The sequence below is a fragment of the Trichomycterus rosablanca genome, chromosome 6 (assembly GCF_030014385.1).
Source record: "Trichomycterus rosablanca isolate fTriRos1 chromosome 6, fTriRos1.hap1, whole genome shotgun sequence".
Classification (NCBI taxonomy): Eukaryota; Metazoa; Chordata; class Actinopteri; order Siluriformes; family Trichomycteridae; genus Trichomycterus; species Trichomycterus rosablanca.
Window position 1 is genome coordinate 12,246,860 of NC_085993.1, and position 17,586 is coordinate 12,264,445.

Genomic DNA, 17,586 nt, shown 5'->3' on the forward strand with positions numbered 1-17,586 from the left:
TATCTTTTCATGGGACAACACTGACAAAATGACACTTTGACACAATGAAAAGTAGTCTGTGTGCAGCTTATATAACAGTGTAAATTTATTCTTCCCTCAAAATAACTCAATATACAGCCATTAATGTCTAAACCACCGGCAACAAAAGTGAGTACACCCCTAAGAGACTACACCCCTAAATGTCCAAATTGAGCACTGCTTGTCATTTTCCCTCCAAAATGTCATGTGACTCGTTAGTGTTACTAGGTCTCAGGTGTGCATAGGGAGCAGGTGTGTTCAATTTAGTAGTACAGCTCTCACACGCTCTCATACTGGTCACTGAAAGTTCCAACATGGCACCTCATGGCAAAGAACTCTCTGAGGATCTTAAAAGACGAATTGTTGCACTACATGAAGATGGCCAAGGCTACAAGAAGTTGCCAACACCCTGAAACTGAGCTGCAGCACAGTGGCCAAGATCATCCAGCGTTTTAAAAGAGCAGGGTCCACTCAGAACAGACCTCGCGTTGGTCGTCCAAAGAAGCTGAGTGCACGTGCTCAGCGTCACATCCAACTGCTGTCTTTGAAAGATAGGCGCAGGAGTGCTGTCAGCATTGCTGCAGAGATTGAAAAGGTGGGGGGTCAGCCTGTCAGTGCTCAGACCATACGCCGCACACTACATCAAATTGGTCTGCATGGCTGTCACCCCAGAAGGAAGCCTCTTCTGAAGTCTCTACACAAGAAAGCCCGCAAACAGTTTGCTGAAGACATGTCAACAAAGGACATGGATTACTGGAACCATGTCCTATGGTCTGATGAGACCAAGATTAATTTGTTTGGTTCAGATGGTCTCAAGCATGTGTGGCGGCAATCAGGTGAGGAGTACAAAGATAAGTGTGTCATGCCTACAGTCAAGCATGGTGGTGGGAATGCCATGGTCTGGGGCTGCATGAGTGCAGCAGGTGTTGGGGAGTTACATTTCATTGAGGGACACATGAACTCCAATATGTACTGTGAAATACTGAAGCAGAGCATGATCCCCTCCCTCCGGAAACTGGGTCGCAGGGCAGTGTTCCAGCATGATAATGACCCCAAACACACCTCTAAGACGACCACTGCTTTATTGAAGAGGCTGAGGGTAAAGGTGATGGACTGGCCAAGCATGTCTCCAGACCTAAACCCAATAGAACATCTTTGGGGCATCCTCAAGCGGAAGGTGGAGGAGTGCAAAGTCTCGAATATCCGCCAGCTCCGTGATGTCGTCATGGAGGAGTGGAAAAGCAATCCAGTGGCAACCTGTGAAGCGCTGGTAAACTCCATGCCCAGGAGAGTTAAGGCAGTTCTGGGAAATAATGGTGGCCACACAAAATATTGACACTTCAGGAACTTTCACTAAGGGGTGTACTCACTTTTGTTGCCGGTGGTTTAGACATTAATGGCTGTATATTGAGTTATTTTGAGGGAAGAATAAATTTACACTGTTATATAAGCTGCACACAGACTACTTTTCATTGTGTCAAAGTGTCATTTTGTCAGTGTTGTCCCATTAAAAGATATACTTAAATATCTGCAGAAATGTGAGGGGTGTACTCACTTTTGTGATACACTGTATATATATATATACAGTGTATCACAAAAGTGAGTACACCCCTCACATTTCTGCAAATATTTTATTATATCTTTTCATGGGACAACACTATAGAAATAAAACTTGAATATAACTTAGAGTAGTCAGTGTACAACTTGTATAGCAGTGTAGATTTACTGTCTTCTGAAAATAACTCAACACACAGCCATTAATGTCTAAATAGCTGGCAACATAAGTGAGTACACCCCACAGTGAACATGTCCAAATTGTGCCCAAAGTGTCAATATTTTGTGTGACCACCATTATTATCCAGCACTGCCTTAACCCTCCTGGGCATGGAATTCACCAGAGCTGCACAGGTTGCTACTAGAATCCACTTCCACTCCTCCATGATGACATCACGGAGCTGGTGGATGTTAGACACCTTGATCTCCTCCACCTTCCACTTGAGGATGCGCCACAGGTGCTCAATTGGGTTTAGTCCATCACCTTTACCTTCAGCTTCCTCAGCAAGGCAGTTGTCATCTTGGAGGTTGTGTTTGGGGTCGTTATCCTGTTGGAAAACTGCCATGAGGCCCAGTTTTCGAAGGGAGGGGATCATGCTCTGTTTCAGAATGTCACAGTACATGTTGGAATTCATGTTTCCCTCAATGAACTGCAGCTCCCCAGTGCCAGCAACACTCATGCAGCCCAAGACCATGATGCTACCACCACCATGCTTGACTGTAGGCAAGATACAGTTGTCTTGGTACTTCTCACCAGGGCGCCGCCACACATGCTGGACACCATCTGAGCCAAACAAGTTTATCTTGGTCTCGTCAGACCACAGGGCATTCCAGTAATCTATGTTCTTGGACTGCTTGTCTTCAGCAAACTGTTTGCGGGCTTTCTTGTGCGTCAGCTTCCTTCTGGGATGACGACCATGCAGACCGAGTTGATGCAGTGTGCGGCGTATGGTCTGAGCACTGACAGGCTGACCTCCCTTGTCTTCAACCTCTGCAGCAATGCTGGCAGCACTCATGTGTCTATTTTTTAAAGCCAACCTCTGGATATGACGCCGAACACGTGGACTCAACTTCTTTGGTCGACCCTGGCGAAGCCTGTTCCGAGTGGAACCTGTCCTGGAAAACCGCTGTATGACCTTGGCCACCATGCTGTAGCTCAGTTTCAGGGTGTTAGCAATCTTCTTATAGCCCAGGCCATCTTTGTGGAGAGCAACAATTCTATTTCTCACATCCTCAGAGAGTTCTTTGCCATGAGGTGCCATGTTGAATATCCAGTGGCCAGTATGAGAGAATTGTACCCAAAACACCAAATTTAACAGCCCTGCTCCCCATTTACACCTGGGACCTTGACACATGACACCAGGGAGGGACAACGACACATTTGGGCACAATTTGGACATGTTCACTGTGGGGTGTACTCACTTATGTTGCCAGCTATTTAGACATTAATGGCTGTGTGTTGAGTTATTTTCAGAAGACAGTAAATCTACACTGCTATACAAGCTGTACACTGACTACTCTAAGTTATATCCAAGTTTCATGTCTATAGTGTTGTCCCATGAAAAGATATAATGAAATATTTGCAGAAATGTGAGGGGTGTACTCACTTTTGTGATACACTGTATATATATATATATACACTCCTGATCATAATCTTAAGACCAGTTAAAAAATTGCAAGAATTTGCATTTTGCACTATTGGATCTTAAGAAGGTTCCAAGTAGAGCTTCACAATGCTAAAAGAAGAAATGGGTGCAAGAGACAAACTTTTAAGCAGCCAATTTATTGAAAACTGCATTTACACTCAAACATGCTTTTTTCAGCTGATCAAAAGTTTAAGACCACAGCCTTTAAAAGCCAAAATGTGCGCAGAAATTTGGATTCCATGTCATTTTCTGTCAAGTATTTACACTGTCAAGACCTCCTGATGGCAAAAGCAAAAAAAGCTCACTGACTTTGAACGTGGTAGGATTGTTGAGCTTCATAAGCAAGGCCTCTCACAACGTGCCATCGCTGCTGAGATTGGATGCAGTAAGACAGTCATTTTGCATTTATTAAAAGACCCTGAGGGTTATGGAACAAAAAAGTCAAGTGGTAGACCCAAAAACATTTCACCAGCGCTGAGCTGCAGGATCCGATTGGCTGTCCGTCAAGACACGGGACAATCCTCGACCCAAATTAAGGCCATTACTGGTGCTGACTGCAGCTCAATAACCATCAGACGGCATCTGCGAGGGAAGGGCTTCAGAAACAAAAAACGTCTTCAAAGGCCACGTCTTCTTCAACGCCACAAAATTGCCCGTTTGGACTTTGCAAGGGAGCACCAAACATGGGACATTGAAAGGTGGAAGAAAGTTTTATTCTCTGATGAGAAAAATTTTTACCTTGACGGTCCTGATGGCTTCCAACGTTACTGGCATGACAAGGAGATCCCACCTGAGATGTTTTCTACGCGGCACAGTGGGGGGGCGCCATCATGATTTGGGGTGCTTTTTCCTTCAATGGAACAATGGAGCTTCAGGTTGTGCAGGGGCATCAAACAGCAGCTGGCTATGTGGAGATGTTGCAGCGGGCATCCCTCATGACTGAGGGCCCTCGTCTGTGTGGTAACGACTGGGTTTTTCAACAGGACGATGCTGTAGTTCACAATGCCCGCCTGACAAAGGACTTCTTCCAAGAGAATAACGTCACTCTTTTGGACCATTCTGCGTGTTTCCCTGATCTAAATCTGAATGAGAACATTTGGGGATGGATGGCAAGGGAAGTTTACAAAAATGGACATCAGTTCCAGACAGTGGATGCCCTTTGTGAAGCCATCTTCAACACTTGGAGCAACGTTCCCACTAGCCTCTTGAAAACACTTGCATCAAGCATGCCTAAACGATTGTTTGAAGTGATCAACAAGAATGGTGGAGCTACTCATTACTGAGTCCTTTTTTTGACACTTTGATTTCTGTTTTGAGGGGGTTTTCGGGTTTTTTTGAGCTATGGTCTTAAACTTTTGATCAGCTGATGAACAGCCTATTTCAGTTAAATTGTTGTTTTCAATAAATTGCCTGCTCAAAAGTTTTTGTCTCTTGCGCCCATTTCTTCTTTTAGCATTGTGAAGCTCTACTTAGAACCTTCTTAAGATCCAGTAGTGCAAAATGCAAATTCTTGCAATTTTTTAACTGGTCTTAAGATTTTGATCAGGAGTGTATATATATATATATATATATATATATATATATATATATATATATTATATATACAGTATATATTAAATTTGCTGAGGGGGCTCAAAATTCTTTTTTGCTCTGGGGCCCATGAGCTCCTAGTTACGCCACTGTGAGCTACCATACTGGCATGAACAGGGCATTAAATGCAGAAACAAACAAACAAGTACTAACACTAAATCAGTGCAAAAAGTACTGTGATAGTTTAATACAGATGTAGACCCAGCGAGAACAAAGACATCAAATTGCCGCTGAGTGCCTTTACAAAAGGACATTTACAATTACTGCTTCATAGCTTTATATTTTTGATCCAATTATGCCCAACATGAGTGAGAAAAATCTCCAGACTCTCAGGTGCATAGTAGCTGTGATTAAAGCAAGATTAGGCTCACTAGACATCCTGGGTGCTAATTGTTTTACAATTGTGGCTACTAATTGAGTTACTAAAAATATATTAAAGTAAAGTCTGGATCAGACAAAGCAGGTCTGCTGGAGTTGTTAAATACCGTGTCCACTCACTGTCCACTCTATTAGACACTCCTACGTAGTTGGTCCACCTTGTAGATGTAAAGTCAGAGACGATCGCTCATCTATTGCTGCTGTTTGAGTTGGTTGGTGGACTTTTCTGTCCAGGGTCAGTGTCAAAGCAGTGCTGAGAATGATCCACCACCCAAATAATACCTGCTCTGTAGTGGTCCTGGGAGAGTCCTGACCATTGAAGAACAGCATGAAAGGGAGCTAACAAAGCACGCAGAGAAACAGATGGACTACAGTCAGTAATTGTAGAACTTAGACTAGATGACTGTTGTGGTTGTGTACAAGATGTGTTTAATAATAATGTTTAATAATCATTACCATCACTAATACAATGGATATACATTGAGACCATCATGGTATTGTTGAAATTATTGCCATTAAAACAAGGGTATTCAAAATAAAAATACAGGTCCATACTAGCCTGATTTTATCCTTTCATGGTATAGACACATACCTAAGGCCCATAACTCCACCCTGTCTGTACTGCTCACAAATGCAACCATGCCAGACTCTTACACTAAACACTGTCTGTAGATACTCTTATTGGTATCGGGGGGTAGCACTGTCACCTCACAGCAAGAAGGTCCTGAGTTCGATCCCCAGGTGGGGTGGTCCGGATTCTTTTCTGTGTGGAGTTCTTCCCGTGTCTACGTGGGTTTCTTCTGGGAGCTCTGGTTTCCTACCACAATCCAAAAACATGCAAGTGAGGTAAATTGGAGATACTAAATTGTCCATGACTGTGTTTGACATTAACTAATGAACTAATGAAACTAATGATCTGTCATGAATGTAACCAGAGTGTGTAAAACATGACGTTAAAATCCTAGTAAATTAGTAAATTCCTCTGATTAGAGAAGGCAACTACATGGGGGACAGTGGTAGCCTAGTGGGTAAGACTTTGGGCTATCAACCAGAAGATTGGCGGTTCAAATCCAGGCTCTGCTATGCAGCCACTGTTGGGTCCTTGAGCAAGGCCCTTAACCCAGTCTGCTCCAGGGGCGCCGTACGATGGCTGACCCTGCGCTCTGACCCCAACTTCCAAACAAGCTGGGATACGCGAAGAAAGAATTTCATTGTACTGTACACCTGTATATGTACATATGACAAATAAAGTATATCTTCTTCTTCTTCATGCAAACCTGAGAATTTACTATTTAATTTAATTTATTTAATTTACTATTTATTTAGCTTTTCTACTCATTGCACTTTTTTTGTTAATTAAAGCTAACGAAGTTACATAATTTCCTTAACCAACAATCTAATGATCTCTTGTTGTTTCTTATTTTTGTTTGTTTGTGCTGCAGTCACATAAACCAAAGAACCCAGTTTGAGAACCCAGTTTTGGAAGCAAAAAGGAAACTTGCACAGGAGGCTGCAGCTGCTGCACAGAGCCAAAAGGGGGCAGCACCTGCTTCAGGTAACCAACCTTTCTCACCCCAAACACATTAGTTTAAAAAAATGATAAATAATCATTATAAAACATAAACCATCATCTTCTTTCTACTGCCAAATACTGCTCTATTTGTAGTTTCAGACAAACATTGTAGTGATTGTGTTGGAAAAAAGCGCATAAAGTTATTAAAAACAACATATAAAACTTGGTGACTTGGTGTGTTATTGTTTTATCAGCAGGGTTTACAGCTGCTGTTGAATTTTATAGTCACAGCTATAGTCGTAGCATAAATTCATTCATTTTCTTATCCCCTTATCCAATTAGGGTCGTGGGGGGGATGGTGTGCTGGAGCCTATCCCAGCTTTTTAATGGGTGCAAGGCACACAGTAACACCCTGGACGGGGCGCCAGTCCACAGACACACAGACACACATACACACATACACACACCCATTCACCTATAGGGCAATTCAGTATCTCCAATTAATCTGACAGTATGTTTTTGGACTGTGGGAGGAAACCGGAGCTCCCGGAAGAAACCCACGCAGACACGGGGAGAACATACAAACTCCGCACAGAAAGGACTTCCGCCCCGTCTGGGGATCAAACCCAGGACCTTCTTGCTGTGAGGCGACAGTGCTACCCACTAAGCCACTGTGCCGCCTGGCATAAATTGTTTTAGCATAACTACCCTTGTATAGCTAACCTGCATAAACATTGCTGCCTAAACACAGTAATGCAAATTATAAACTGGGAGTTAATCACTTGGCATTAGAAACATCATAGACCAGCAACCAGTTCATGTTGCAACCTAAAAGTCAAGTCAAATGTATTTATATAGCGCTTTTTACAATAGACATTGTCTCAAAGGAACTTTACAAAATCCAGGACCAACAGATACAAAAACCCCTGTTGAGCAAGCTGAGGGCGACTGTGGCAAGGAAAAACTCCCTTAAAATTACAGGAAGAAACCTTGAGAGGAACCAGACTCAGCAGGGCCCATCCTTCTTGGGTGGTCTGGAGGATAATTTAAATGAATAAGATTTAAACAAATCCTACAAACACAGAATTAAAATGAACTAAAAGTTATAACTAGCAATAAATAAATAAATAAATAATAGAGTTATTATTCAGTCCAGTCTGTAATAAAGTCTGTAGTGAGTTCTTGACATTCTTGGTGCAGACACGTCAGGCTCCCGTCACATATGGCAGGAGCAGCATTGTTGGCACGGCAGTCTCAACTTCATTCCTTAACCTCAGGCAGGTAAACAGGTTTCCATCAGAAGGACCTCGGGGTAAAACAACAGAAACTGTAGTTAAAAATGTAGTTAAAAATGTGAGTAAAATATCAGTTTTAAAAGAGCAAAACCATGATATGTGAGCTTTCAGAAATAAGAATGAACTGTTGTTGTGAATGTGAAAAACATCTGCATAATGCTAACAAATGAAAAAAATACTACACCTTAGCCAGCAGATAAGTGAGTTAATCACAACTGTCCCAAATCCCAAATGAAATAACATTTATTCCTTGTTGCAATTTTGTGCAGACAGTTTGTGAAAGGTATTTGTCTGGTCCCTAAAGAAATAGTTACATGGTTTATTTAGATGAGTAAAAAGGAATTTCAGTTGCCTGCACAGAATCTTCTCCTCAGGACATTTGAAATGCATTGGAATGTTCATTGTGAGCCAGGACCTCTAGTCCAATAGCAGTGCCTGACCTCTCACATGCGATCCGTACAGACACATTCCAAAATACTGTGGAAAGCATTTTCAGAAGGGTGAAGGCTGATGTTATATTGATGTCCGTCGTGGCTTTGTCGAATGAATTAATGAATTAATTAAAATTAATTCATACTAATGAACACTTTTTTAGGAATTATATACACATTTATATACATTTATTCTGTTTTTCTTTAACAGTGTCACATACACAGACCAGGCATAACATTCTGACCACTGACAGGTGAAGTGAATAACACTGATTATCTCTTAATCACGGCACCTGTTAGTGGGTGGGATATATTAGGCAGCAAGTGACGTTTGTTTCTCAAAGCTGATGTGTTAGAAGCAGGAAAAATGGGCAAGTGTAAGCATTTGAGCAAGTTTTCAAGGACCAAATTGTGATGGCTAGATGACTGGGTCAGAGCATCTCCAAAACTGCAGCTCTTGTGGGGTGTTCCCAGTCTGCAGTGGTCAGTATCTATCAAAAGTGGTCCAAGGAAGGAACAGTGGTAAACCAGCGACAGGGTCATGGGTGGCGGGAAAAAAGAAAAAAAACAATGTAGAGCAGTAAATGTAAATGCAGTACATATCAGTGATTAAAGAACAGATAAAGTAAAAAGAAAATGAAAGTTCAGCAAATGTTGTCATTTTTAAATCCCACCCTATAACGTGTGTTTCCTCACACTGTAATCCTCTTTCCTGTTATTTTTACATTTTTCATTGGAAAACATCCAGTAAAACACACTCGTTTGACTGAAGTCCATCATCATTTGATATTTTCCCACTGTGGTGACTGTAAAACTCATGACTTTTCATCCATCCTGTGGAAACAGAAAATCCTGGAAGTCGCAGGTCAGGGTCGAACTTAGGGTGGGAAACAAACGTTTTATTTATCAGGACAGGATGAGAACAGCTCTGTCTGACCTTCCTTAATGTCTGCACACTGATCTGGGTACATTAAATCAGCTGTTTATTACACTGCTCCGGACTTTATGTTTACAGTTTTTTTTTTTAGTTTTAGTAAAGAAAAGTACTTGCACCCTTCTTAGTTTCTTTTATTTTTGCATATTCATCACACAAATATGTAAGTAAACACAATTACTGATTTCATATACACTGGGGTCCAAAAATGTAAGGCCTGCAGCGAATATACTTCTGTTTTAGTTAAATACAGCATTCTTTTATTAAAATTTATTTTATTAGCAGCAACAATTTGAACATGCATTTGAGCATTTCTTAATAATTGGCACTACTGAAAAGCAAGTCAGCACAAATAAATATCGCCATGTTGCATGCAAAAAATTTATATACATTTTTCTTTACAATTTTTACTTAATTATTTGTTTTTTAATTAGAAAAGCACAATATATTGGTGCTGAAGCGGTGCTCATGCGCTGAGGTCGGATAAAACACTTAGGGCTGCGGTAGACGGTAACAGGGAACAAACAAGCAGGCCACATTTAGTCAGGCTTTGTACCCATACACCCACTAACAGTTCAATTAAAAGTGGGTTGTGGGTGGGTTTTGCGGGTATGTTTGCTAAAAGCTTTACCACTGAAGTGTTCAACTCATAAAAAGTAATTTAAACAGTCAGCACAGGAGATGCAAACAGACATGACGATTTAGGGATTTACGACGTCTGTCTGAGACAGTGCGGTCTCCGATGAATGTGCTCATTTGCAGCGTCATAAAGCAAAGCATTAGAATGGATCTGTTTATAGTTGCAGCCTGGATGAAGAGCTGTGTTTTGTTTAATTATGGGTCAGTCAAGCATAAAAAGCTCTTAGGAATTTCTAAAAAATCTCACTCAGTCTCATTTATCCTCTGCCTCTTTATGCTGTGACTTCAGGCTCTAAAACAAACAAAAAAATAAAACCACACTCATTTTACTGGCGTGCACATTTCCTGGCTGTACACACGACATAGCCAGATGTTCACATTATAGGCAAAACTATTTGAACACCTGATCAGGAGCTTGTTGGACAGCCCCGGTTCTAGACTGCTTTGCAGGGGGGGTGGGGGGGGGGGGGGGTATAATGTATTAATTATACATACAATTAATACGTAATTTATTGTATGTATAAATTCAAGTATAATTGCTTCCCGTTTTGTTGCTTCTGACTTTTGTGTCAGCCGTACTTTTTCCATGCCCTTCACACACACAAGAACTATTTTTCCTAAGCAAAAGAATCTTAAAAAAAAAAAAAAAAAAAGGAATATTGTTTTCTAACGTCTCACCGTCGTCACAATATTAACATTTACATTACATTTTTTTTTTTTTTTACTGTGTAGGACTCAATTCTGTAATACAGGCATAACTAATCGTACATGTCACTGTGTAACTATTACAACATCTAAGGCATTTTAATTAGCGTTCTTTTTCATGTGCTTTTTAGATGCTCCCTTAGTTTGTTATGGCTAACGAACCTTACATTAAGAAACAGCTTTAACGGGCACCCGGGTGGCGCAGCCGGATATTCCACTTGCACACTACCACTGAGTTTCTGAACTCCTCGGTTTGAAACTCGGTGTTGCCTCTGGTCAGCTGGGCGCCATCTAGCGGGCATAATTGGCAGTGCCTGCAGCAGATACTAATTGGCCACCATATCTGCAGGGTGGGGACCGGACTATGTGTAGGTGGGTGGGTGTAAGGACCCTGATTGGCGGAAGAGACGCCTGTGCAGAATGCAGGGGCAAGAAGAAGAGGGCTGTACATGTGTCGAAAGAGGCGTGTACAATGACGTACAGCAGCAGCTCTGGTAGCAGCAGAAGACAAAATTGAGTGCGCTAAATCGGTTGGACAATGAGGAGAAAATGCATAAATAAAAATAAAAGAAACAGCTTTAACAAAAAATTAACCAAATAACTTTGAAATATACTTGATTGTTGTTTGCTCCTTGTTTACTGCAGAGTTAGTTTTATTCATTTTTGGATGTTTATTGGCCGAGAACAAAGAAATACTGTAATACAACAAAAATAAATAAATGACGTCTCGGACGTCAGACGATCATCCAGTATAAAACTAACATGACCACGGTGGTGTACAGCATCCAGTACGGAAATCGCTTCCCCATATTGTGTATTTTTTGCAGAGCAAATATATGCGCGTCAAATATACAAACACAAAAGTCAACAACAGTGGACGCATGTCAGCAGGCGCTTGTGCGTTTATTTCCGGTTGAACTGATAGAAAATGTTGATTTTGGAAAATTAAAGTACGACCCGTTTTTTAATTTCTGTTTGTTTGTTATGTGAAACGGAAGTGAACTGAAACTTTTTAAAATTTTTGGATTTGATGTGAAAAAACGAATGACCAAAGGTACATGAACCCCTTTGCTTGCGTTGCGCTTGAGGGGGCAGTGAGAAAATCTGGGGGGACAATGCCCACCCCAGCCCCCCCCCAGCGCCGACCCTGTTGTTGGACATCAAATTTTAAAAACAAACTGTATTGAAATAGAGTGACCTCTGTGTGACCTTTTGAGCTATAACAACAACCTTTAAAGTATAGCTGTGGGAATTTGTGCCTATTCAGTCAGGAGTATTTGTATGTCTGGGCACTGATGTTGGTCAAGAAAGTCTCAATTGATGTTCCAGTTCATTCCAAAGCTGTTCGGTGAGGCTGAGGTCAGGGCTCTGTCCAGGTCACTGGACGTAGCCAAATGTACACATGACATAGCCAGATGTTCACATTATAGCCAAAACTATTTGAACACCTGACCATGAGCTTGTTGGACCATTTCAAAAACATACTGTATTGAAATAGAGTGACCTCTGTGTGACCTTTACAGCTAAAACAGCTATAACAGCCTTTAATCTAAAGCTGTGGGAATTGGTGCCTATTCAGTCAGGAGTATTTGTATTTGTATGTCTGGGCACTGATGTTGGTCAAGAAAGTCTCAATTGATGTTCCAGTTCATTCCAACGCTGTTCAGTGGGGTTGAGGCTTTTCTTCATGTCTTTATAGAGCTGCACGTTTAGACTTCTCTACTTTGCCTCTTTCTAGGTGCTGAAGGAGGTACACCAGGTTTCACTAGTGACCCCACTCAGCTGAAGGGCGAGTTATACCACACAGCTCTGAAAAAGAGTTCTCAGGGCTTTGGCTTTACTATTATTGGTGGAGATCGGCCTGATGAGTTCCTGCAGGTGAAGAACGTCCTATCAGACGGACCAGCTGCGCAAGACAACAAGATGGCCTCTGGTGAGTGGAAGCAAGGTTAATAAGGATGTCTGTGTCCCCTGATGTTTCATCTAAGTTTCATTATTAGAGGATCAGTATGACAACTTGACAATTGACAACTGTCCTTATATACTAGAAATAATGTTAAAGCATATTTTAATTTTATATATAATCGATTGTATACACCTGTTAGAAAAGAGTGTGGCTTAAACACCTAAACTCAATAATTACAAGTGGTGTCCACATACACCGACTAGGCATAAAATTATGACCACTGACAGGTAAAGTGAGTAACAATGATTATCTCTTCATCACGACACCTGTTAGTGGGTGGGATATATTAGGCAGCAAGTGAACATTTTATCCTCAAAGTTGATGTGTTAAAATCAGGAAAAATGGGCAAGCATAAGGATTTGAGCAAGTTTGACAAATTGTAATGGCTAGACGACTGGGTTAGAGCATCTCCAAAACTGCAGCTCTTGTGGAGTGGTCAGTATCTGTCAAAAGTGGTCCAAGGAAGGAACAGTGGTAAACCGGCGACAGGGTCATGGGTAGCCAAGGCTCATTGATGTGGGGAGCGAAAGCTGTCCTGTGTGGTCCGATCCGACATACGAGCTACTGTAGCTCAAATTGCTGGAGAAGTTAATTCTGGTTCTGATAGAAAGGTGGAAGAATACACAGTGCATTGCAGTTTGTTGCATATGGGGCTACATAGCTGCAGACCAGTCAGGGTGCCCATGCTGACCCCTGTCCACCGCCGAAAGCGACAACAATGGGCATGTGAGCATCGGAACTGCACCACAGAGCAATGGAAGAAGGTGACCTGGTCTGATGAATCACGCTTTCCTTTACTTCATGTGGATGGATGGGTGCGTGTGCGTTGCTGACATGGGGAACACATGGCACCAGGATGCACTATGGGAAGAAGGCAAGCCAGCTGGGAAACCTTGGGTCTTGCCATCCATGTGGATTTTACTTTGACACGTACCACCTACCTAAGCATTGTTGCAGACCATGTACACCTTTTCATGAAAATGGTATTCCCTGATGGCTGTGGCCTCTTTCATAATAATGGGGATAATGCGCCCTGCCACAAAGCAAAAATGGTTCAGGAATGGTTTGAGGGGCACAACAACGAGTTTGAGGTGTTGACTTGACCTCCAAATTCCCCAGATCTCAATCCAATCGAGCATCTGTAGGATGTGCTGGACAAACAAGTCTGATCCATGGAGGCCCCAGCTCACAACTTACAGGAGTTAAAGGATCTGCTGCTAACATCTTGGTGCCAGATACTACAGCAGACCTTCAGGGGCCTAGTGAAATCCATGCCTTGACAGGTCAGGGGTGTTTTGGCAGCAAAAGGGGGACCAACACAATATTAGGAAGGTGGTCATAATGTTATGCCTGATCGATGTATTTTTGCCTATATAAGAGATTTGTGTTACAGCAGATTGTTTTATAAAAAGAGGCACTCTTTGTAAGCACATTTCCTTTTGGTCTCAGGTGACGTCATTGTGGAAATTAATGGCACCCTGGTGCTGGGTAAAACCCACTCTGATGTGGTGCAGATGTTCCAGTGCATCCCCATTAACCAGTATGTAGACATGGTGCTGTGCCGTGGATACTCGTTGCCTCCAGATGTGCAGGAAGACACCGAGGACCTTCCCCCTCCTCCTCCTCCGCCCCCCACAGCAGGCGAGGTGGTTACAGCTGTACCTCTGATCAATGGGCAGCCACTGCTGGTGAAGGGTGACGCTTTGCATGGTTCCTCCCAGGAGCTTCACTATCTAACCACCGATGCAAATGGACGGCCAGTGGTGGCAGCCCTGCCCAGTGTACCCACTGGTGCCAATGAGAAGCCTGAGGGTGGTATGCTACAGCCAGAGCTAGTCACTGTGCCCCTGGTGAAAGGACCCGGAGGGTTCGGTTTTGCCATCGCTGACTGCCCCCTGGGCCAGAAGGTGAAGATGATCCTGGATGCACAGTGGTGCTGTGGCTTAAACAAGGGTGATGTCATCAAAGAGATCAACAGGCAGAACGTGCAGACGCTGAGCCACGCACAGGTGGTGGACATACTGAAGGAGTTGCCTGTGGGGAGTGAGGTCAACCTGCTGGTGCTTAGAGGAGGTAAGGAAAGGGTACAGGATATGAAAATATGGTACCCAATCATAATTGAAACTTGAGGGTGCATTCACATGTATATTATACAACCACAGATCAGAAAAAGTTGGGACAGTATAGAACATGCAAATAAAATAAAAATGCAGTGTTCCTTACATTTACTTTGACTGTTATTTGATTGCAGACAGTTTGAACCCAAAATATTTCATGTTTTATCTGCTCAACTTCATTTCATTTATTAATATACCTCCATTCCTGCATTTCAGGCCTGCAACACATTCCAAAAAAAAGTTGGGACAGGGGCAATTTAGGGCTAGTAATGAAACTAAATAATGATGTGATTCCAAACAGGTGATGTGAACAGGTGATTGTAATCATGGTTTGGTACAAAAGCAGCATCCAGGAAAGGCTGAGTCTTTGATGAGCAAAGATGATCAGAGGATCTCCAGTTTGTCCACAAATGTGTGAGAAACTGATTGGAATGTTTAAAAACAATGTACCTCAAAGAAAGATTGGGGGGATTTGCATATTTCTCCCTCTACAGTGCATAATATCATTAAATGATTCAAGGAATCGGGAGGAATTTCAGTGCGTAAAGGCCAACAGTGCAAGCTTAAGCTGAATGCCTGTAATCTTCAATCCCTCAGTCGGCACTGCATCAAGAACCACCACTCAACAATAGCTGATATAACCACATGGGTGAGGGATTACTTTGGCAAAACCTTTGTTAAGCACTACAATACAGAGTTACATGCACAAATGCCACTTAAAACTTTACTGTGCAAAAACGAAGCCTTATGTTAACCATGTCCAGAAGTGGCGTTGACTTCTCGGGGACAGACACATCTAGGATGGACCATCACACAGTGGAAACATGTATTGTGGTCAGTTGAATTAGCATTTCAGGTCTTTTTTGGAAAAAAATGGAAGCTGTGTGCTCTGGACCAAAGACGGAAAGGACCATCCAGACTGTTATCAGCAACAAGTCCAAAAGCCAGTGTCTGTCATGGTATGGGGCTGTGTCACTGCCCTTGGTAAAGGTCATTTACACTTCTGTGATGGCAGCATTAATGCAGAAAAGTACATTGAGATCTTAGAGCAACATGTGCTGCCTTCAAGACGTCGTCTTTTCCAGGGACGTCCATGCATTTTTTAACAAGACAATGCAAAACCACATGCTGCACACATTACAAAGGCATGGCTGCGGAACAAGAGGGTACGGGTACCGGACTGGCCTGCTTGCAGTCCTGACCTGTCCCCAATAGAGAATTTTGACAAATTTTAGACAAAATAAAAGCTGAAACACTAAATCACTTGGTATCCTCGGTGTCAAAACGTGTTTTAAGTGTGGTGAAAAGGAATAACAACATTACAAAGTGGTAAATTCTTTACCGTCCCAACTGGAATGGGTTGCAGACCTAAAATGCAATGAAATAAATGATAATAATAAATGAAATGAAGTTGAGCAGATAAAACATGAAATATCTCAGGTTCATCCTGTCTGCAATCAAATAAAAGTCAATGTAAGATGCACACACACACACACACACACACACACACGCACTGTGATTGATTAAAGTTTCTAGAATCCCTTGTATTGTGTATAAATGTCTGACCTCTACCAAAATAGTAAAAATAATCCAAAACAAGTGCTACAAACTAAAGTAACAGTAAGTAACAAGCCCTTACAATTCTTATAGTATTTAAATATGTGACAGATGTGTGTACAATTTTGGATGACTGTCTAAGTTATGTCAGAGTTGATTTTTAGCCGTACAGGTTAAACCAGGTCACACGGCAGATAGTTGTACTAGACTTTTTTCCACAGTTTCCATTCCCTAAAACTCCACATGGATGAAGTACTAAGTGCTGTAATGTGTAACATCACCATGGAGATGTCTGAGTGGTTGCTACTTTGCATAGTGACAGGATAGAGGGGAATGCTGCTGACCTTTGCTAAAATCAGACAGGGACAGCGTCATGGACGACACACAGCCCAGATGAGACACTACAGGATGCAGCACTGCACCACTAACCATGGGCTGAACAGCACAGATGAAATTGCTAAAGGTTAAAAACAAGAGAGAATTGAAGATTGCTAACGGTTAAAACAATGAGTGAAATAAATAGAAAAAGTAAGAAGAGGGGATGGAAAGGGCAAAAATACATGAACTACAGCTGCAGTTCATGGGTTTCTGTCGTTGTTGTTTGGAATCTGGCACTCCTGCTGAGATCCTGGGTTCTAATCCTCAGCGGTAGGTGGTCAAGGCTCCACGATGGATTGGCGTGCTGTCAGGAGTGCTTTATTAAATTGCGCCCTGTGTTTCTGGGAAAGCCAGTCTCACCATGACCCTGAGTAGGATAAAGCTGTGAAAATGAATGAATGAATTCCTAGAATTGCAGTGATTTCTGCACTTGTCCTTCCAGGCCAATTTTGATCTTAAGCATAAGGTCACAGTTTTGTTTCTAACCATACCAAAGAAACCAGTGTTCTGAAAACCTCACCATAGATGCCAAACCAGCCCCTTAACTAGTACTTATTTATCCGAGTGAACAAATTACAGTGTTTATTAATAAAGAAATAAAAAAACAAGTGAGCAAAATAGCGAGTTAGGTCATTCATGTGTGCTCCATCTTTACTCGAATGGCAGTCAGAGGAGGTCATCCTGGGTACCCTGTAGGTGTAGGGTTGCTAGATGTTAGTGAAATTCTTCATCACTACCATCCTTATTTTCTCTCCTTTTTCATAAACATACACTGATCAGCCATAACATTTAAACCACCTCCTTGTTTCTACACTTGCTATAGAAGCACTTTGTAGTTCCACTGACTGTAGTCCATCTGTTTCTC

At 42.1% G+C, this 17,586-nt stretch overlaps 1 protein-coding gene across 1 annotated transcript in view; it reads left to right on the forward strand.

Annotated features, from left to right (window-relative positions):
• Positions 1–17,586, forward strand: part of LOC134316895 (membrane-associated guanylate kinase, WW and PDZ domain-containing protein 3) — a 222,457-nt gene that overhangs the window by 184,549 nt on the left and 20,322 nt on the right. The window contains exons 8-10 of the mRNA XM_062997426.1: positions 6,629–6,741; positions 12,442–12,636; positions 14,119–14,742. Of these exons, the coding sequence (XP_062853496.1) occupies positions 6,629–6,741; positions 12,442–12,636; positions 14,119–14,742 (932 nt within the window). The remainder of the gene's footprint in view (positions 1–6,628; positions 6,742–12,441; positions 12,637–14,118; positions 14,743–17,586) is intronic.